Here is a 16,888-nt window from a genome sequence, read left to right as displayed (position 1 = left end):
TTTTTTTTAAAAAATTCGTATCAGGTTTTAGTTGTCGGAGATGAGTTGGGCATCATTGGTTGGGCAGCTAAAAATTTCTATATATATATATCCCCATCAAAATACACGCAACCTGTGTAAAGCTAAAAAGTCTCCCAACGGAAAATTCGGTTCTATCCCATGGGATAGGTGGAAGCACATGATTGGTCTAAATTATGTAGACCACACATGATTGATGTGAGCCCACATCATTTGGATCAATGAGAGAGTTTCACATACCCATGGGGTAGGATCGAAGTTAATATAACGATGATATAATTATAATTTTAAATAAAATTTTACAAAATTAATTAAAAGAGTATAGATTAACAAAAAATTGCGTCGCGTCTTTTTAAGGAGTACTACACATTGTTTCTTGAAGAAAATTAAATAAGTAAATTTTGGAAATCGGATTCCATTGACCATTAGCCACAAGAAAACGTACCCACGTGCTCGAACATCTGTATCCCTGGATTCTCATGATCCCATTAATAACGATTTAAATTTAGAATGACGGATTAAGATCAGTAACAAATCTGATACAGCCTGGATTTAGTTTCCTTAATTAACTTTCTATTTAAATTAGGTTTTCTTTCAACACTTCGTTTCCTAATCAAATTAGACACGCACGTATATATATTTCCCTTTTGCTTCTTTCATCAGTTTATATTTGAATCAGCGAACACCATATATTATTTTATTCGGATCATAAAATTCTATTTTCATGTGTCTTTTTTTACCTATCTACCTAGTTTTGCTCTCCTTTTCTGGTTCATGAATTAATCTTGAAGAACACTACACTATGGATTCATACTATCATGAATGTCGTCGTCGAAACGTTGATTTCGATTCAACCACATGTACTGTAGGCATAGAAACAGGCCAGCCTGCAGATCATGATCAGTTCAATATTCAAGCCACCTTCAACTTTTATTGCCAACACAAGTACCGAAATTGGATTTTACGCCAAGATTCTACGGATTTAGAGTTTGTGGATGAGGTAGAGGACCAATATTTGGTTACCAAATCAATCCAATACAATTCAGAAAAGGGCAGTACCCACTGCAAAAATAAAATGCACAGAAGAGTTTTCGGATGGCTTAAAGATTTTTCACTCCCGACGTGGTCTGAGCTTTACAAGTTGGCCAAAGTTATATCGGAAACATGGGACATTATTGTGGAGCACTTGCCACAAGACTGCAACAATTTGAAAATTGATTTCGGCTTTGCTATAGTCCATAATCACATCTTTCATGATGAAAATATTGTAGACATCCATAGGGCGATTCGACGGTCCATGCAAGAAGCACACGAGCCTGCTATGGTTCCGGCTACAGATGCATCCATCGAATGTTTGAAGAGCAAGATGATTGATTCTAATAATGATCATGATGGGAGTTGCAGGATTTGTTTGGAAGATTTCGAACAAGCTGTACTAGTCATGATCATGCCATGCTCTCATGTTTTCCACAAGGATTGCATCCGCAAATGGCTTAAAGCCAGCCACTATTGTCCTATTTGCCGCTACCAGATGCCCACAAATTGATATTACCAATTTCTAGCTAATACAAATTGCATCGGTCACCTTACGTTCGTTTCGTTTTATCTATTAAACATGTATACGTGACTACATATAATTGTCTATGGAAGTTTTTAATGTCACATTAATTTCGATTGGAATCATTGATGTAATGTTAAGATCTCCAATTCTAGCTGAATAGAAATTATGTTTTCAGACTGTTATACATGAACATACATATGATCAATGAGGTAAAACATGGATCTGTAATGCCATTTTACAATTAAATTTACATTTGGATTTTATAAGTACTGTAAGTTTATATATTATATTCAATTACCAAAAAGATTTATGAATGGAATATGTTTTAAAGACTTCACCCATATTGTACGTCACAAAAAATTCAATACGAAAGTTTTAATTATCAAAATTTGACGATATATTTAATACAAATTCTACGATATAATTTCAAAATCTTACTATATATATATATATATATATATATATATATATACTATTAATTAAGGGAGATGAGTGAATAATAACTCAATTTTGGTGAAGCTTTTTTGAATATACCAATAATACCCTTATTTTTTTTTTTGTTTCCCAAATTTTAATTCACTTTTGTTTTTTTTACAAATATTCTTATTTTATAATTTAAATACAAAATTTATGAAATAAAAATAAATAAATAAACAAAATTATACAAGCACGCATTCGAGATGCTAATAAGTAATACTATATAGATGCACTGTACATTGGCATATATTTGTTTATTCTATTTGAAATGGGCCAAGAGTTATAACACTGCTAGGCCTGAATTTATTGGGCTAACCCAAAACCGGCCCAGTCCAGATATCTCGATCGAAAACTAGGGTTTCGTCCGTCTTTAGCCTCCATTTAAATAGAGCTCGTATTCTGCATATTCCTCTTCGTTTGAAAACTTCGAGCCAGTTCCCATATCCAAGAATCCGGCTGTGAAAAATGGTGCAGCGGCTCACTTACAGGAAACGACACAGCTATGCCACGAAATCCAATCAACATCGTGTTGTTAAAACCCCCGGTATCAATCCTTACTAAACTTGTGATAAATAATTTTTTTTTGTTTTGGAGACTGATCAATTGTTCTTTGCTTTCGAATTTGTGTGTTATATTTGCATTTCGCGTTTTGTAACTAGCCTCTTCTCAAATTTGTGTCATTTGTCGATTTCTTGTTCATGGATTGGTTTTTGTTATGCGTGTGAAAATAGGAGGGAAGCTAGTGTATCAGAGTACTAAGAAAAGGGCAAGTGGTCCTAAATGCCCTGTTACTGGAAAGAGAATCCAAGGGGTATGTATCTTTTCCCAATCGACTTTAGTGAAATGATTTGTCTGATTTGTTCAGTATATGTTAGTTTGGTTGTGTATTAATCTGGCTTTTCAAAATTTTCTGTTGGGCGTTGTTGGAAGGTGGAGCTTTATGTGAGATCAGGGTGGTGCAGAAATATTTCAGTTGCAATCCAACTTTAGTTGATTATATCTTATGAAATTTCCTTTGTACTCAATGGCTTTAAATTGTCACATTGCCACTTGCGTTTTACTTGTGGGATCTTCATTTTCATTGTAGTCTTTTGTTTCATATTATTTTGATGAATGTGGGATGCATATATTCACTTATCAATCTGTCAACATTCAACAATTATATCTTTATCCATGGAAACCTTGATCTTCTTGAACATGGAGGAAGATGATAAGCCGGTGGACAATCTTTGGATTATTTCGGTGAATATTAAAAGTTTGGGTGTATGTGGTGAAGCCTGTAAGATATATGTGACTTACATCAATACTTTTGTACTCTACGTGTTGAGCTAGATTATAAAGTGGTGTTGTAGATGGTTTGGAACAACTAAATAAAAGATGGTTTAGGAAGTAGCAGTTGTTAATATTGTCTCATAAACCAATGTCATTTAAATGGATGTGGTAATTTAGTTATAATTTGTAGTGACTATCTTTCCACTACTTGATTCTTCTGACTTGTCTTCCTGCGTAAATATTTACTATTCTGACATTACTTGACATTTTGTCAAATCTTATTTCAGATTCCTCACTTGAGACCTACTGAGTACAAGAGATCTAGATTACCTAGAAATCGGAGGACTGTCAACCGTCCTTATGGTGGAGTTTTATCGGGTAGTGCTGTCAGGGAAAGGTTGGTTTATAGTGCACTTAAATTATGATAATTTTCATGTTTGTTTTTAACAATTTTTTCTGTTGGTATAATGGTGTCTTACAATGTTTGTGTAGGATCATTAGAGCATTTTTGGTAGAAGAACAAAAGATTGTGAAGAAGGTTTTGAAGATACAAAAGGCAAAGGAAAAACTTGCTGCTAAGAGCTGAATTCAACCCATATGCGGAGATAGTTTTGAATACGATTAGACGAGGAACCATGGAATTGTATTGCGAAGCTCTAAATCTTGAGATTTATATTTTCTTGCTATCTCTGACACATGTCCTGTTATGTTAAGTTTGTTAAAGTTTCTATTTTACTGCATTCTGGGATTTTCTGGCCTTCCGCTTGTGACTCTGAAAATCAAATTTTGATTTCTTTGATTTAATGTCACTATTTGTGAATCTGTATCTATTATCATATCCTTGCGTGGTTGCGACTCCTTTTTGTTAAATAAATGGATCAACGCTTGTAGCAAGTATCTGGCAGCTGGAAAGCTAAACGGAAACGATATGATTCTTTGTTATTTGTTTTGCTGGTAAAATTTGAAATGCTCTCGTAGGATTTAGCCTACCATTCACGTAGATTGTGGCACATTTTGTTAGAGTCTGATTGAGTATATAGAATAGAGAGTCGCCATGACTACTAAGGCTTTCAGTCTATGTTTGAAAATGTTTTCTAATTCTGTCGTCTCTAAGGCCCAAAGCGTTATTGTCAAGTTTCATATGAATGTATTTTCGTTCCTATTGTTCTCTTCGATTATATAAAGTTGAATTTGATCCAAAAGCAATGAGACGTGAGTACCAATTTCACTTGCGAATCAACAATTTTATCATTTGTTACCGTACATCTTTATCATTCTGATAGACGAAGCCGTGGATAATCTTTGCTTTAGTTCCCAACAAGAATCTTGGGAAGAAACTTGTAGGTAGAAGAAAATGTAAAGAAGATGAAAATTATTGGAATTACTACAATAAGTCACACAAATAAATAATACCAAATAAAAAACTCAAACTTCTAAAACAATAAAATACCCAAGATAGCAGATGTACCTGAAGTTCGACCATAAAAGGATCGCCTTAACGATGATCTAATTACTTGGGAATGTCATAAAATCAAGAATCCAGTCACTTAGAGATAAAGCGACCTTCCAATGGTGATGTGTTTTCCCAGTGGTGTAAACTTCATATTTGCTGTATGATAAGATATATGGCTTGAGGAGCATCAAATGCCCTATAAAAGACGTGCAACTTTCGTGTATTTCACAAGTTCCCGTCTTTACTCCAAGTTCGGTTATGGATGGGATTCGATCCTCTTGGAACCCTCAGTTTGCACGACTTGTTTGGATGGAGTTTCTTCTTTTCTGATGCTCGTTTTTTATCTGTATTCGAGATCTTCTTGGCAACCGCTGCCTCGAGCATGCGATGATTTTTTTGCCATGATGATTGATCTTGTAAACCTTGTCTTAGGGCAAGATCTGTGCTTTTCAAGCAACAAACCGTATGCAAATGAACTGCTAATAGTCCTATACAGGTGAATATCAGAGTTGCTCTGTAAATACAAAGACACATGGTTTCTTTCAGGGGGGAAACTAAGGGGCATTAGAGTTTATGATCTATTTTATCCATGTTCTACTTCACCATTTATATATAACTCTTGAAATTTGGGGGGAATTTAAAGCATAAAGTAATGAGGGCCCAGAATCAATGCAAGAGTTTTAGATTCTCTCCAATCTTAAGTCTTGAGATGGAGGCAAAATTAAGGCTGGTGTAAGAAGAATCTGAATAGTAAGGATGAATAAAGGCGATTAGAGCAACATCCTTGAGAAGATAAGCATCTTTTGCCATTTGCCTTCCTGCGTTTCTATCATTTCTTTTGCTTTTGTCACCTTAGCAAAAGACCAATCACATAAATTCCGATTCCTAGTCAATTGGCCATGTCATCCTACCATGTTGGATTCCTAGGTATTTGCCATGTCATCCTACCCTTCCTATCACCAATACTATCAAGAAATTCCCTCGTGCACCTGATCTAACAAGACTACATATATACACTGGGATATGGCATGATATGAGTATCATCGCTAACGTTCGAGTCCACTCGGATGCACCAAGTTTTTCCTGTGGTTATTCCACTAGCTAATTCGGTTTGCTTACATGGCATACAATTCCGCTCTGTCATATGACATGTAGGTTCTGTTGTGAGTAAGCCTTCCTTACTCTTTACGAAACAAAGTTTGAGCAGCCAAAGCACTTCTTCTCTAATCATTCATAAAGCAAAAATGGCAAGAGAAAGGATAATTGGGGAATGGAACATCTTCCTCAAAAACCTAAACATTAGCTTTATCATTCGGAGATCTTGCTTTAGAATGAATTCCAAGCGCTCATTCCTATGCGCCAAAAATCCAATCTTGATTTCTTGTATTATTACCCTGTTTCTTTTATGCCTTTTTTGCCACTCTCTCGCGTCTTTGTTTCAAGACCCGTTCAAGTAGCTCTCTTTAAGCTATTATTAGACTTAACCATTTCCTTTTTTTTTTTTTTTTTTTTTGAAAGAGACCACTTCCTTGCTTTTGATAGTATTGATATTGATGATGTATGTTTCAAGCGTTGTACTAAAAAGCTACGAATATAAAATTAGGGAAATGCAAGGAATCTTTCGTTTAGTGGCAGAGTCTCAAAGCAATAGCATTTAGAACAATCAGCTACTTTATGTTGCTGCCACTGATTAATCGGAGAATAAGACTACCACACAGAACCATTCATTTTCCAGAATGGGTAGTGCACGTCTTCGGTAAATAGTTAACCAACTGGTATCAAATATCAATTATAGAACGACACAGAAAATTCATCGAACACATACAGTTTTGATCCATTTTATATATGTTTGACCGAAGAGATCGCTGATGCTCTAAACCAGTTCACCAAGTTTTAAGCTCATCTGAGAACTGATTCATATACACAGGCGGATTGTACCCCAGAATAAAAGAAAATGAAACGAAAAAGGAGAACTCGATGCATTAATGGATCTTTTCCAGCCTATTACGAGGAGTCGGTTGGTGATGGGTGTTAACTTTCGTTTCTTTGAGGATGTTCTGGTTGAGGGGTGGCCTGTGAAGTGACTGGCGGTGCAGCTGAGGTTACCAGAAGGCCTTGTCTTTGAGCTGATTGAACCACAATTGCAAATTGTGTAGCTGCCAATGCTGCCGCTTCCTGCAAAACAAAATCACAGGTGCAACGAAAGATTAACACAGGTTTACATTAATCTAAAGGAAAATGGTCATTAGTTCTTGACTAAGGTGGTGTAATATCTTTATTTTGCTTTAGTCGTCAATTTATTTTATTCCACAAGAATCGATTTAAAGTCTTTTCACACAGATGCTTCAAATTTTCCAGTAACATTTCTCAACTATGAGATTCCTGACTGAAAATTTTAGTCGCCCCGTGACGCTAAAATTTAAATTCTGCATGAAAATTACAAAGACTCCAAACAATTTACTCTCTAATAAATTAGTAATGCTTACCATAAACTTCAATATGAAATTATAAGTGATTATCATTTTAGCCCATTAAAAGTATTATAATATTTGATTTTAATTTGCAAATATATCCCTAAATAGAAAATTAGAAATACGAGTGAAAAGGACACGATAAAATTGACAATTGCTTCACATCCATAGTTACGAGACTAAAATCAACAATTTTCCTTGTTTAAGCTTTACAATGAGCTGAGTGATACTCATGTTTACCTGTCTTTGTCGTCGTCGCTGCAAAATACTGATGGCCCAGATCATAATGTAGCAAGGCAAAAGAAAGCCAACGGCTCGAAGTATGAACAACTGCATTCATTGAATAGTCAGTATGTATAATGATCCGGAAATTTGAGCAACACTTTTTCATTTTTTTTTCTCAAAGTAACATAAAATTAAAACATGAGAAGTTAATATCCACTCACGGAGAAGAAAGTTGACGCATCTTGTTGATCTCCATCTGTTTCCGCATCTCCATCATCAGAGATGGACAGAGCATGGCGCAGTAGCAGAAGAGCCATTAACTGCCAATTCAAATAGGATTAATTTACTTCAAGCTGCACTTGCAACATGTGAGAAATGTCTATTTACCAAATATTCGAGCTCTATTTGTCCAAGAAAATTCAAATGGAATAAATTATAAATGTTTTCTATCTTAATTCCCAGGGTAATGAAGACATCTTTAACCAACAGAAATAACCAAACTTGACACTGACTTTGACATTTTTCTTTCCGAATCTTTCGATGGAGTAGGCCGAAAATGAAAATGCCAAAAAAATTGTAGTAACAAATGCTTACGATTAGAGCAGCTGACCGGCAAAAGGCAGCCCCACTACTGTTTGTACCATTGTAATCATCATAGTCAGATTCAATTAATTGACGTTCAGCCTCTGCAAGTGCCAGAAGACGAGGATCATGCATATCCAGAGGCGTGCCAGACAGCCATACTCCCCTACAATTTTAACATTAAAAAAACAAGAAACTCAATGCGATTGTGGAAGATCAAATTAAATAACTCCATAAGATGTTGAACATTAGGCTATTTAATTTTTCTTTCTGTATCAAGAAATGGCAACTAAAGTTGAGAATTATGAGTAACTAATTCCAACGTGTAAAAACCAAAACATACCCTATATCAATGGTTGTTTCGTCAGGAGGAGGCCTTGGAGGTGCTGTATAACCAGGCTGGTATGGCTGTATGTCAAGTGATGAATGTATCAGCATATGAAAAAATTTAATAGTACAAAGAAAAAACAACTTGCTAACATCCTAATCTTATCACTTGAGTTAGCTGCAAGCACCACCAACTCCGAGTGATGAACTATATCGCATATGGAAGGTTTTATATAATGGTTCATAAAATGAGATTAAAAAGGTACGTTCTGATGATGGCTAAGTATTAGGATATGATCAAGACATTTGTACGCATATGCAACATGCGCAGAGATGATAGACCTAGAAGCAGATGCAGGGGAATAGCGGAGATCTATTTAAATAATCTCTCTCCAGTCTCCACGTATGAAAAATCAAATTTTAATTTACATACCTGGTGGCAGATCTCACAAGTAATGTCACCCTTTTCATTGCACCAGTGTTGAACACATTTTCTGTGAGCATGCTGTAAAACAATGGTATTCAGTAAAATATTTAACCAATGCTGTTTCCAAGAAAAATAGATCGAAAAAGATGCTATGACACATGCAAGGCTGACAAAATCACAAAACAGATAAACAAGTTATGAGAAATAAAATGCTGAATTAAGGGGACGGAACTGGATGGGATAAATTTTAATATATAACTGGAAGAATAAAAACCATTTTCTTCACCATCAGCTAATTTAGTCCATTTGCGTGCATGACTTTCCTCTTTCGAAATATGAAATACTGCTAAGCCAAAAATGTTCCAAAAAGCCAGGACCTTACAACTTTTCAATCCTTACTAATGTTGCTGTCTGGATAGAACAATCAACATTTCAATGGCCCAAAATTTTCATGTTCACTAAGTGTATCACAGCACTGCGATATTTAAAAATTAAACCTTCACACCAGAACTCCTCAAGAAAACACACCACCACAGATCAATCATACATACACAAAATAGCAGTACAGATTATACCAACCAATCCAAACCAATAAATGTTATAACATGGAACCTTTACCTTAAGACTACCATTACAAGCACAAGGACTCTCCAGATTGCTGAGAGAATCTTCCTCCTGACAAATGCGGCACTCCCCAACTCCGATAAGAGGCGCCTCCTCATCTGCCTCATTGTCCAACACCACCACCACTTTATCGTCTTCCACAGCTTTTGATGATGAGGACCCAATTTCGGGCCTTTTCCCAGTGGGCCCACATTCCACAGCCTGCTGCATCAACTGGCCAGGCTCGACTGTAGCTGGTTTTGAGATCTGGTCAACGTTTACCACCACATGCTCCCCCATTTACACCTTTCAGATACTTTTAACAGAAGCAACAATTGCCACGATAATTCCTGAAGAACAATCACGAAAACAAATCCCTCGAAGTTACAATCTAAGAAATGCCTAATTCCAGTTCAAGTACAAAGTTACAATCTTTTGAGCTGTACAATAATTAAAAAAAAACCCAAGAAAGACGATTGTTCAAAGAATAACAAGAAACCAATTCACGAAACACTCAGAATTGTAAGGTACTTGAACCAATTCAACCGAAAAAATCAAGCCTTTTACAACCTAAACTCTAATTCTACAGCAAATCGTGGGTGTTACAAGAAAAGGGCGAAATCAACCGAGCACGCTGAAATAAGCAGAGGGATCAGAGAATTTCTCAGCTGAAGAACAGGTAAAACCCAACAAGACTTGTGTAATAAAGCAAAGAAAAGAGATATAAGAAGAACAAGAGAAACATGGAAACCAAAAAAAGTACCTGAAAACAGAGAACTGGATAAATCGGAAACGGATAGAAAATCGCAAAATATTCGCTCAGCCAAGAGAAAAATGTGTATATAAATCGAACGCCCGATTCGCAACGTATGAATTGTATTATAGAGCCATCACGCGTTTTGATTCGAAACTGCTATTGACTTGTTCTCGATATTTAGTCTATGTATCTGGAAGGGGTGAGGTTTCCAATCTTTTTGCATTTTCTTTTCTTCTTTATTTATTAATTATTCATACCAAATATAAAAATATTTTATTTGTCAAATCCAAAAGTACAATTACATTACAACTTAAAATCTATTCTTTCAAAACGAAAGGATTGGATTAAACCGAAATAAAATTAAGTCTAATTTTTCGCAAAATTTTGACTAATCCATTAAAAGAGTGTTTGCAATAGATTGTACTTTTTGTAGAAGTGATTAATTTATAAATTATAAAAAAAATTAAAAAAAATTAAAAATTGATAATGTTTGGAAACAAATGTGAAAATCTAAAAATCAAAGTTGATATGTTTGATAAATAAGTGATTAGAATGATTTTAACAATGACCTTATTATTATAATCACTTTTGGAGAATCATAATTACCATATGACTAGCTTTTAAATTTCAATTAAATTAAGCATAAGCTAACACATAATCTAGATTTAAAAAACAAACAAAAATAATTTTTTTAAGCCAAAAGCTAAGAATTTTTTTTTTTTTTTTTTGTGATTACAAACACTCTCTAATATAATCCACAGTATTATTGGTAGACAATGGATCCAAAAGGAAATTAAGCGATTTGATATATCGACACAGATGAAGGGCAAATTGAGATTTTAAAAAGGAGGAGAAAGAAAGTTGAAAAATGGGGAGAAGGAAAGAAATAACGGTTCCTTTTGTCGTCATCATTAATACATTCAGACACAGGGCAGGCAGCCTGCTCATTACAATTTACATCTTATATATATATATGCTGTATTTCTTCAAGTTTTTTTATTTATTTAAATCTTAAAATCATAAAAATTTAAAAAATATACAAGATGATGGGGTACCTAAACTTATAGTGCAGTTTTGACCTTTTTTTCCCCCACTTAATAATTAAGTTTAGGTATGGATGCCGTGTACCTAATCTTGATTTTAATTCTCGTTTCTCAAAACAAAAAAAGAGCAGTACAAGAAAGGAATATTTTGATCTTAGAAACAAAAATTAGTTAATTACAGAAATACATGAAATAATATTTCAAAAAAAAACTATTATTATTTAAAAATTTCTTCTCATAAGCTATAGGGGCTTCGTGTCTCTAGCCGTTATCAGCAAAATTTAGCGGACCCATAAATTTAACCAAACATTATTTTTCCCCCTTCAGAAGAAGAAGCATTAACAGAAGAGTATCCAATCCAAGGAACAGACGATCCTTTCAATCATATATATATTCTAATTATATAAACACTGAAAATCTATGGACACAACCGTACCATACCTATGTTTTCCAGTAAAATACATGAAGGGCTAACCAGCGCCAGCCCACGCATCATCACTTCATCTCTAACACTAAATCGATGCCCCAATATAATGAGGAAGTTTACCAACTTCTTCGGATGATCGATAAACTCAGCAGGTCCCTCTTGCGAGCAAACCGTGTGAAGCTATGAATATCTACCCACTCGGGTGATTATATACTTTCCTTTCTCTAAATCGTAGATCGTTTTCAGCTGAGGCTTTCTCAGTTTCGAAATGATCCATGTCATGAGTATCAACACTAGGAAAATACCGAATAGAAGCATCAGTGCTGAGGAGTCGCCTCCTATTATGCTGGCAATCCAATTTGAATGTTGCATGTCCAATTTAGATGAGTATTGTAGGATGAAAGCACCTAATGCCCAGTCAAGCAGAATGTTCTCGACTTGATTAGCATATGCAATCCTGCTCGAATCACAAGAATGATAAGATGCACGCAGGTAATGACGAAGAACAAACTTTACTTTTAAAGTGGATACTACTAGATTTACTGATTAGTATTGATGTATAGCGTTCACCATTCACGGTTCAACTTTACTTTGAAAAATACTAACAAACAAGATGGTTTTAGCTGAATAGTTCAACATATAACTGCTGTCGTTTACGGTCAAGAATCACTTTTAAAAAGCCCTGCACAATAAAGTACTTTTTTAAGCTTAGTGTTTTTCTATCCAAACTAACCTGGATGCGATTATTAGTAGCTTGAGGTCGGAAAACAAGATTAAAGATTCATGTGCTTCGCTACAGATTAAGTAATACCTCGTATCATGCAGAGAAATTCCAAGATTATCATGTAGCAGGGCGATAATATATGCTGACGAGAAGCAATAACGAAGCAGTTCTTCTTCCTCAAGAGACGGGTACTTTCGTTTCAATTTAGACCAATTCTCACCACAATAATCTTGGCCAGAAACCATTAGATCAGAGAGAAAGGCTCTCTCTCTCAACCCAAAGAACTGAAAGTGGAAAGGCAGCAAATGAGAAAGGAGCGTTCAGAAGAGATTTGCCAAACAAAAGAAATTGCAAAAGGAGGAATGCCACACAGAATTTCAATATCAAATTCTAATATAATCTAAAGCAAGATAAATGCCAATTCGAACCTTAGAAGTGTGAAAGAAATTCTCTGTGGCCAAAAATTTTCCTTGGAGCTTGGGTATAAATTTTGACCCTATAAAAAGAGAATAAATGAATGAATACTAAAGACATCAATACAAAATATGAGACCATTACAAAACATGACACTGAAAATGTTGCCTAAAAGAAGAACAAAAAACCTCGGCCTTTCTGCAAAAGCTCTATAGAGGCAGATCTGCACCCTGAAAAATTGCCATTCGGAAGCAAATTTGATAAGTATCTATTTTTTTGAATCACAGAAGCAGGAGAGAGCTTCCAGGCCTCCTCATCATGTGTATATCCCCGGGGAGTACAAGGGTCCACTGGCTTTCCTGTCTGAAGGAATTCAGTTGCTGCATTAATAAAACCTTGTATTATGCAAATTTAGAAAACCAAGTTAATTTAGTTCCTATAGTCTTTATTAAACCAGCACAAGTTTCGCACAACACAGTAATTAGAGTGATGAGGTATGCACTTGAAAAATATGGATTTCAAATGTATTTTTGTTCTTTACACAAGTGAAGCCAAAAACTTTACATCCATCTATTACATGTTTATATAATATTTCATGATAATTAATATAGATTTCAAGTCCACTGTCATTTGAAATGCATCCTACCTTATATTACTAATGTGTAAACAAGTAAGGTCACGATTTAAGATTTGAATTATTGTAACAAAAAAATTATAATGGAAATCCATGAATTTGAAATTCATCAATCCAAACGCAACTTAATTTTTTCAAAAAATAAACTGGAAAACAGCAAACTTTGGAAGCCAAAAAAGTGATTGCCACAATATAAAACCTTCACTGAAGTAAACCATTCCGGTGCCACTTGGTATAGATATATGAATATGGATGGTTATCACTTTTTTAAGTTATCTAGGAAGTTCCAACTTCACCACAATCCATCCAATTTTTTACCTAAGAAACCAGGACTAGAAAACCAACGCAGAACTGAGTTGCACATGAAATTGAAGCATAGATATAAACAAATAAAGAAGGTTTAGAAGCTTTTCAAGCCAACTCAAATGCAATCAAATTTCTACTAAAAACACTATCAAATTTGTATTCAAAATTATCGAACTCGAGCAGCGCTCAAACATTTCTAATATATGTTCGAGGCAAATTAGAACCTAAACAATTTACTTGATAGCTTATAAGACTTTCATATATATATTTATCATATGATTTATATCATACAATACACTATTTGGTGTAATTGATAAGATATCTATTGATTGTCCAACCCACACATCAAACACCATTTAATTACTTACGCTACATAAACTACTGATATCTATTCAATTTTTTATCACTCATATTACACGGCCATGGCTTTCAATCATCCCATACAACATACTAACAATATCTAAATAAATTAAAAATGAACTAAATAGAGCTTGGTAATCAAATTTGAATTCGAAGTCGAGCACAACTTGAGGGAAAAAAAGTTCATTTTAAAGATTCAAGCAGGAGTAAGAAAACATTAGCATTGTTCTCCAATCTCCACAATTCATTGCACCCTTGATTTGAAAGGGTGCTTATGTAAATGTAATTATCAGAAATCACGTTAGAAGAAAAATTATAACAGATAAATTTTGAAATTCAACCAAGAAATAAAGTGTGCTCAACTTTACAGACCCATAACTTGGCCACCGGCAACAAGCGATTCTTTCAACAACTCAAATGCAACATTCTGCAAAAAGATGTGCAGTTTTTTAAATGACATATTTAAGAAAGCAGACAATTAGTAAATAAAAACCTAATAAACAAACATTAAAGTTGAATCGCTACCTGACCAAACTGAAGAAAGCTATGGCTGTACAGATTGTAAGTGAAATTTCCAAAACTAACTTTTCGAGAGAACTCAAGGGGAATTGGTTCATTTGTGGCAAATGTAAGCTGAAATTGTCACCAAAAATATATATACATTCATAACCAAATATAAGAAAAACTGAGTGACATGACATAAAAAAATTTAAAATATGCTAATTTCAGTTGCTTGAGAATCGAAATTTTATTCGCAGAAAACTCATTTTGAACCTGAACTGAAGCCCCACCAAGTTCAATAATTCCAGTTGTCTGTGTTGGATGGCCTCCAAGAGTTCCAAGAGCGTAGTTAGCGACAACCCAAGCATACAAGCCTTCATCAGAGCCTGAAATTTTTTATGAATTAAATCTTAAATAAAAAAAGATAAGCAAGTGAAGTATAAATGTATAACAAGTTTGACAGCTTGATTGATATATGATTATTCAAGGAATCACTTAAGTTAAAACTGACAATTATAATTACAGATTAAGATTGTCGTTAACAAGCTTCCCTTACCAAGGGTCAAACATCAAAATTTTACAAGTTGAATATCCCATTAGGATCTCCATATTGCACAACAAACCAAAAATGACTTATATAATTGATTGATAATCTACGTCCAATAATGAAATCTAGCATCCACCCAATGGCAGATTCTATACAGATGGAACCTCATAAAATTCGAGGATTTGCAAGAAGTCTATCTTCCAAGATACCAAACTTGCCACGATATGTTAAACATTAACAAAGATTCTAGCCAGGAACCCATTACCAGGATCCTTAATTGCATGCAAATTAGACTTTCGATATGATTTTGTCAAATAAATCTGATACAAACCTGAAATAACAGTGGCCCCATCATCCTTAAACTGAAAACCTGACTCCCTCAGAACCCTCCTACACACATTCAAGATTCTCTCCTGATCCTCATTCTTCAACAACCTCATTCCCGCAGTGGCCATCAACCGAATATCAACCTCCGTCCACAGCTCCTTGGGCACATGCCTCTTCGCAAATTCAACCAGCTCTGCCACCGCTGTTCCAGCTCCCTCCGGCTCCTCCACATAAGCCGATAACCCAGGATGCACCTTCATTGAAACCGATCCCTTCTCCGAAAAATCGAGAACCATTTTACCTTTCCTAACCTCGTACTTGAACACATGAATCCTCGTGCCCGTGCTTCCTCCGTCTATCACCACCCCATATCTCTTCGTTTCTTGATTCTTTCTCCCAAAAAACAAAATGTAGCAACTTAAAACTAAAGCTACAAAAATTGAAGAGTACAACACAAATCTTGATCTGGGAATTGTGTACTTGATGTTGGGACTTCGGAAACCGGGTCTGTTAGGACGGAATCTGAGTTTGACAGGATCCATTTGTTTGTCGTTCTCCAAACTAGGGTTTACAGTGCGGGCATTCGGACGGCGCATCAAAAATGAAAACTTTGACGAAACATATGATTAACACACTTACCATCAATAACAATAACACCACCAATAATTTCAAAAACAAAAATTATTTCTTGTGTTAGATCGAGAGGGCTCTTGAAATCAAAGAAGCCCTCTCTTTCTCCGACGCGTGGATGTCTTTCTTACCCTTTTTCTGACTCCCCCTCGCTGTTTCCGTTACCTTTTCTTTTGTGAAATTTTTCATTTTGGGGGGCAACGATGATCGCGGAATTATATAGGATGTTTCTTAGAAACCTGTCTGAATCGGGTCATTCATTTGATCCTGCAATCTTTCGGATCCGGGTCTGAATCTGAATCCTCTGTTTGTAATTTAGTTTTCCAATAAAGGGCTGTGATGTATAATTTAGCTTCTTTACATTAACACACAAGTTTTAAACTTTAATATCAAGATTATACTGATCGCTTAATTCAACAATTTATTTATAAAAAAAAAACTTGGACAAGAAAACGAGAGAAGCGTGAAAAGCATGGTTCTAAAATTCGCTAGCGCTAGTCGGGCGCAAGATCAGCGCCTAGCGCCTAGGCCGCTTAGGCGGGGACTAGGCGGCACTAGGCGGATTCCACGGTTTCAACTTAATAAATGAAATATTATAACTCCAAGACAATAATATCAAATTTAAAATGAGTTCAACATTTGAAGAAAGAGCAAACACCAATTTTTTTTTTAAATATGACACTCAAAATGTGGGCTTCTTCATTCGCTTTGATTCTTCAGCCTTATAATTTGCGAGATGCTCTGGTTACTCAATTATGCAGACAATGAAAGATGAATTTTGATCTAGGGCAAGCCAACGAAT

General features: G+C 35.1%; 4 protein-coding genes across 4 annotated transcripts; 2 read left to right on the top strand and 2 right to left on the bottom strand.

Annotated features, from left to right (window-relative positions):
- Positions 1–820: 820 nt before the first annotated feature.
- On the top strand, positions 821–1,564 carry LOC140878215 (uncharacterized). The gene has a single exon (XM_073281822.1). The coding sequence runs from the start codon at positions 821–823 to the stop codon at positions 1,562–1,564; it is 744 nt and encodes a 247-aa protein (XP_073137923.1).
- An 877-nt stretch (positions 1,565–2,441) lies between these two features.
- On the top strand, positions 2,442–4,148 carry LOC140883410 (large ribosomal subunit protein eL34). The gene is made up of 4 exons (XM_073289857.1): positions 2,442–2,600; positions 2,788–2,867; positions 3,616–3,725; positions 3,821–4,148. Exons 1-4 carry the CDS (start codon positions 2,522–2,524, stop codon positions 3,912–3,914), a joined length of 363 nt encoding a protein of 120 aa, XP_073145958.1. The 5' UTR covers positions 2,442–2,521; the 3' UTR covers positions 3,915–4,148.
- A 2,390-nt stretch (positions 4,149–6,538) lies between these two features.
- Positions 6,539–10,354, bottom strand: LOC140881499 (uncharacterized). Its single transcript, XM_073286858.1, has 8 exons — positions 10,180–10,354; positions 9,432–9,766; positions 8,820–8,891; positions 8,403–8,467; positions 8,072–8,225; positions 7,699–7,797; positions 7,493–7,582; positions 6,539–6,956 (listed from the first exon to the last, which is right to left on the bottom strand). The coding sequence occupies exons 2-8, from the start codon at positions 9,714–9,716 to the stop codon at positions 6,813–6,815; spliced, it is 909 nt and encodes a 302-aa protein (XP_073142959.1). The 5' UTR covers positions 9,717–9,766; positions 10,180–10,354; the 3' UTR covers positions 6,539–6,812.
- A 1,217-nt stretch (positions 10,355–11,571) lies between these two features.
- On the bottom strand, positions 11,572–16,279 carry LOC140879880 (probable apyrase 6). The gene is made up of 8 exons (XM_073283833.1): positions 15,461–16,279; positions 14,856–14,968; positions 14,607–14,714; positions 14,454–14,508; positions 12,970–13,161; positions 12,796–12,863; positions 12,455–12,651; positions 11,572–12,100 (listed from the first exon to the last, which is right to left on the bottom strand). Exons 1-8 carry the CDS (start codon positions 16,050–16,052, stop codon positions 11,824–11,826), a joined length of 1,602 nt encoding a protein of 533 aa, XP_073139934.1. The 5' UTR covers positions 16,053–16,279; the 3' UTR covers positions 11,572–11,823.
- Between the last annotated feature and the right edge of the window lie 609 nt (positions 16,280–16,888).

This window comes from Henckelia pumila, chromosome 2, assembly GCF_033568475.1.
Source record: "Henckelia pumila isolate YLH828 chromosome 2, ASM3356847v2, whole genome shotgun sequence".
NCBI lineage: Eukaryota > Viridiplantae > Streptophyta > Magnoliopsida > Lamiales > Gesneriaceae > Henckelia > Henckelia pumila.
Note: the sequence above shows the minus strand (reverse complement) of the source record. Positions and strands in the feature narration are given on the sequence as shown.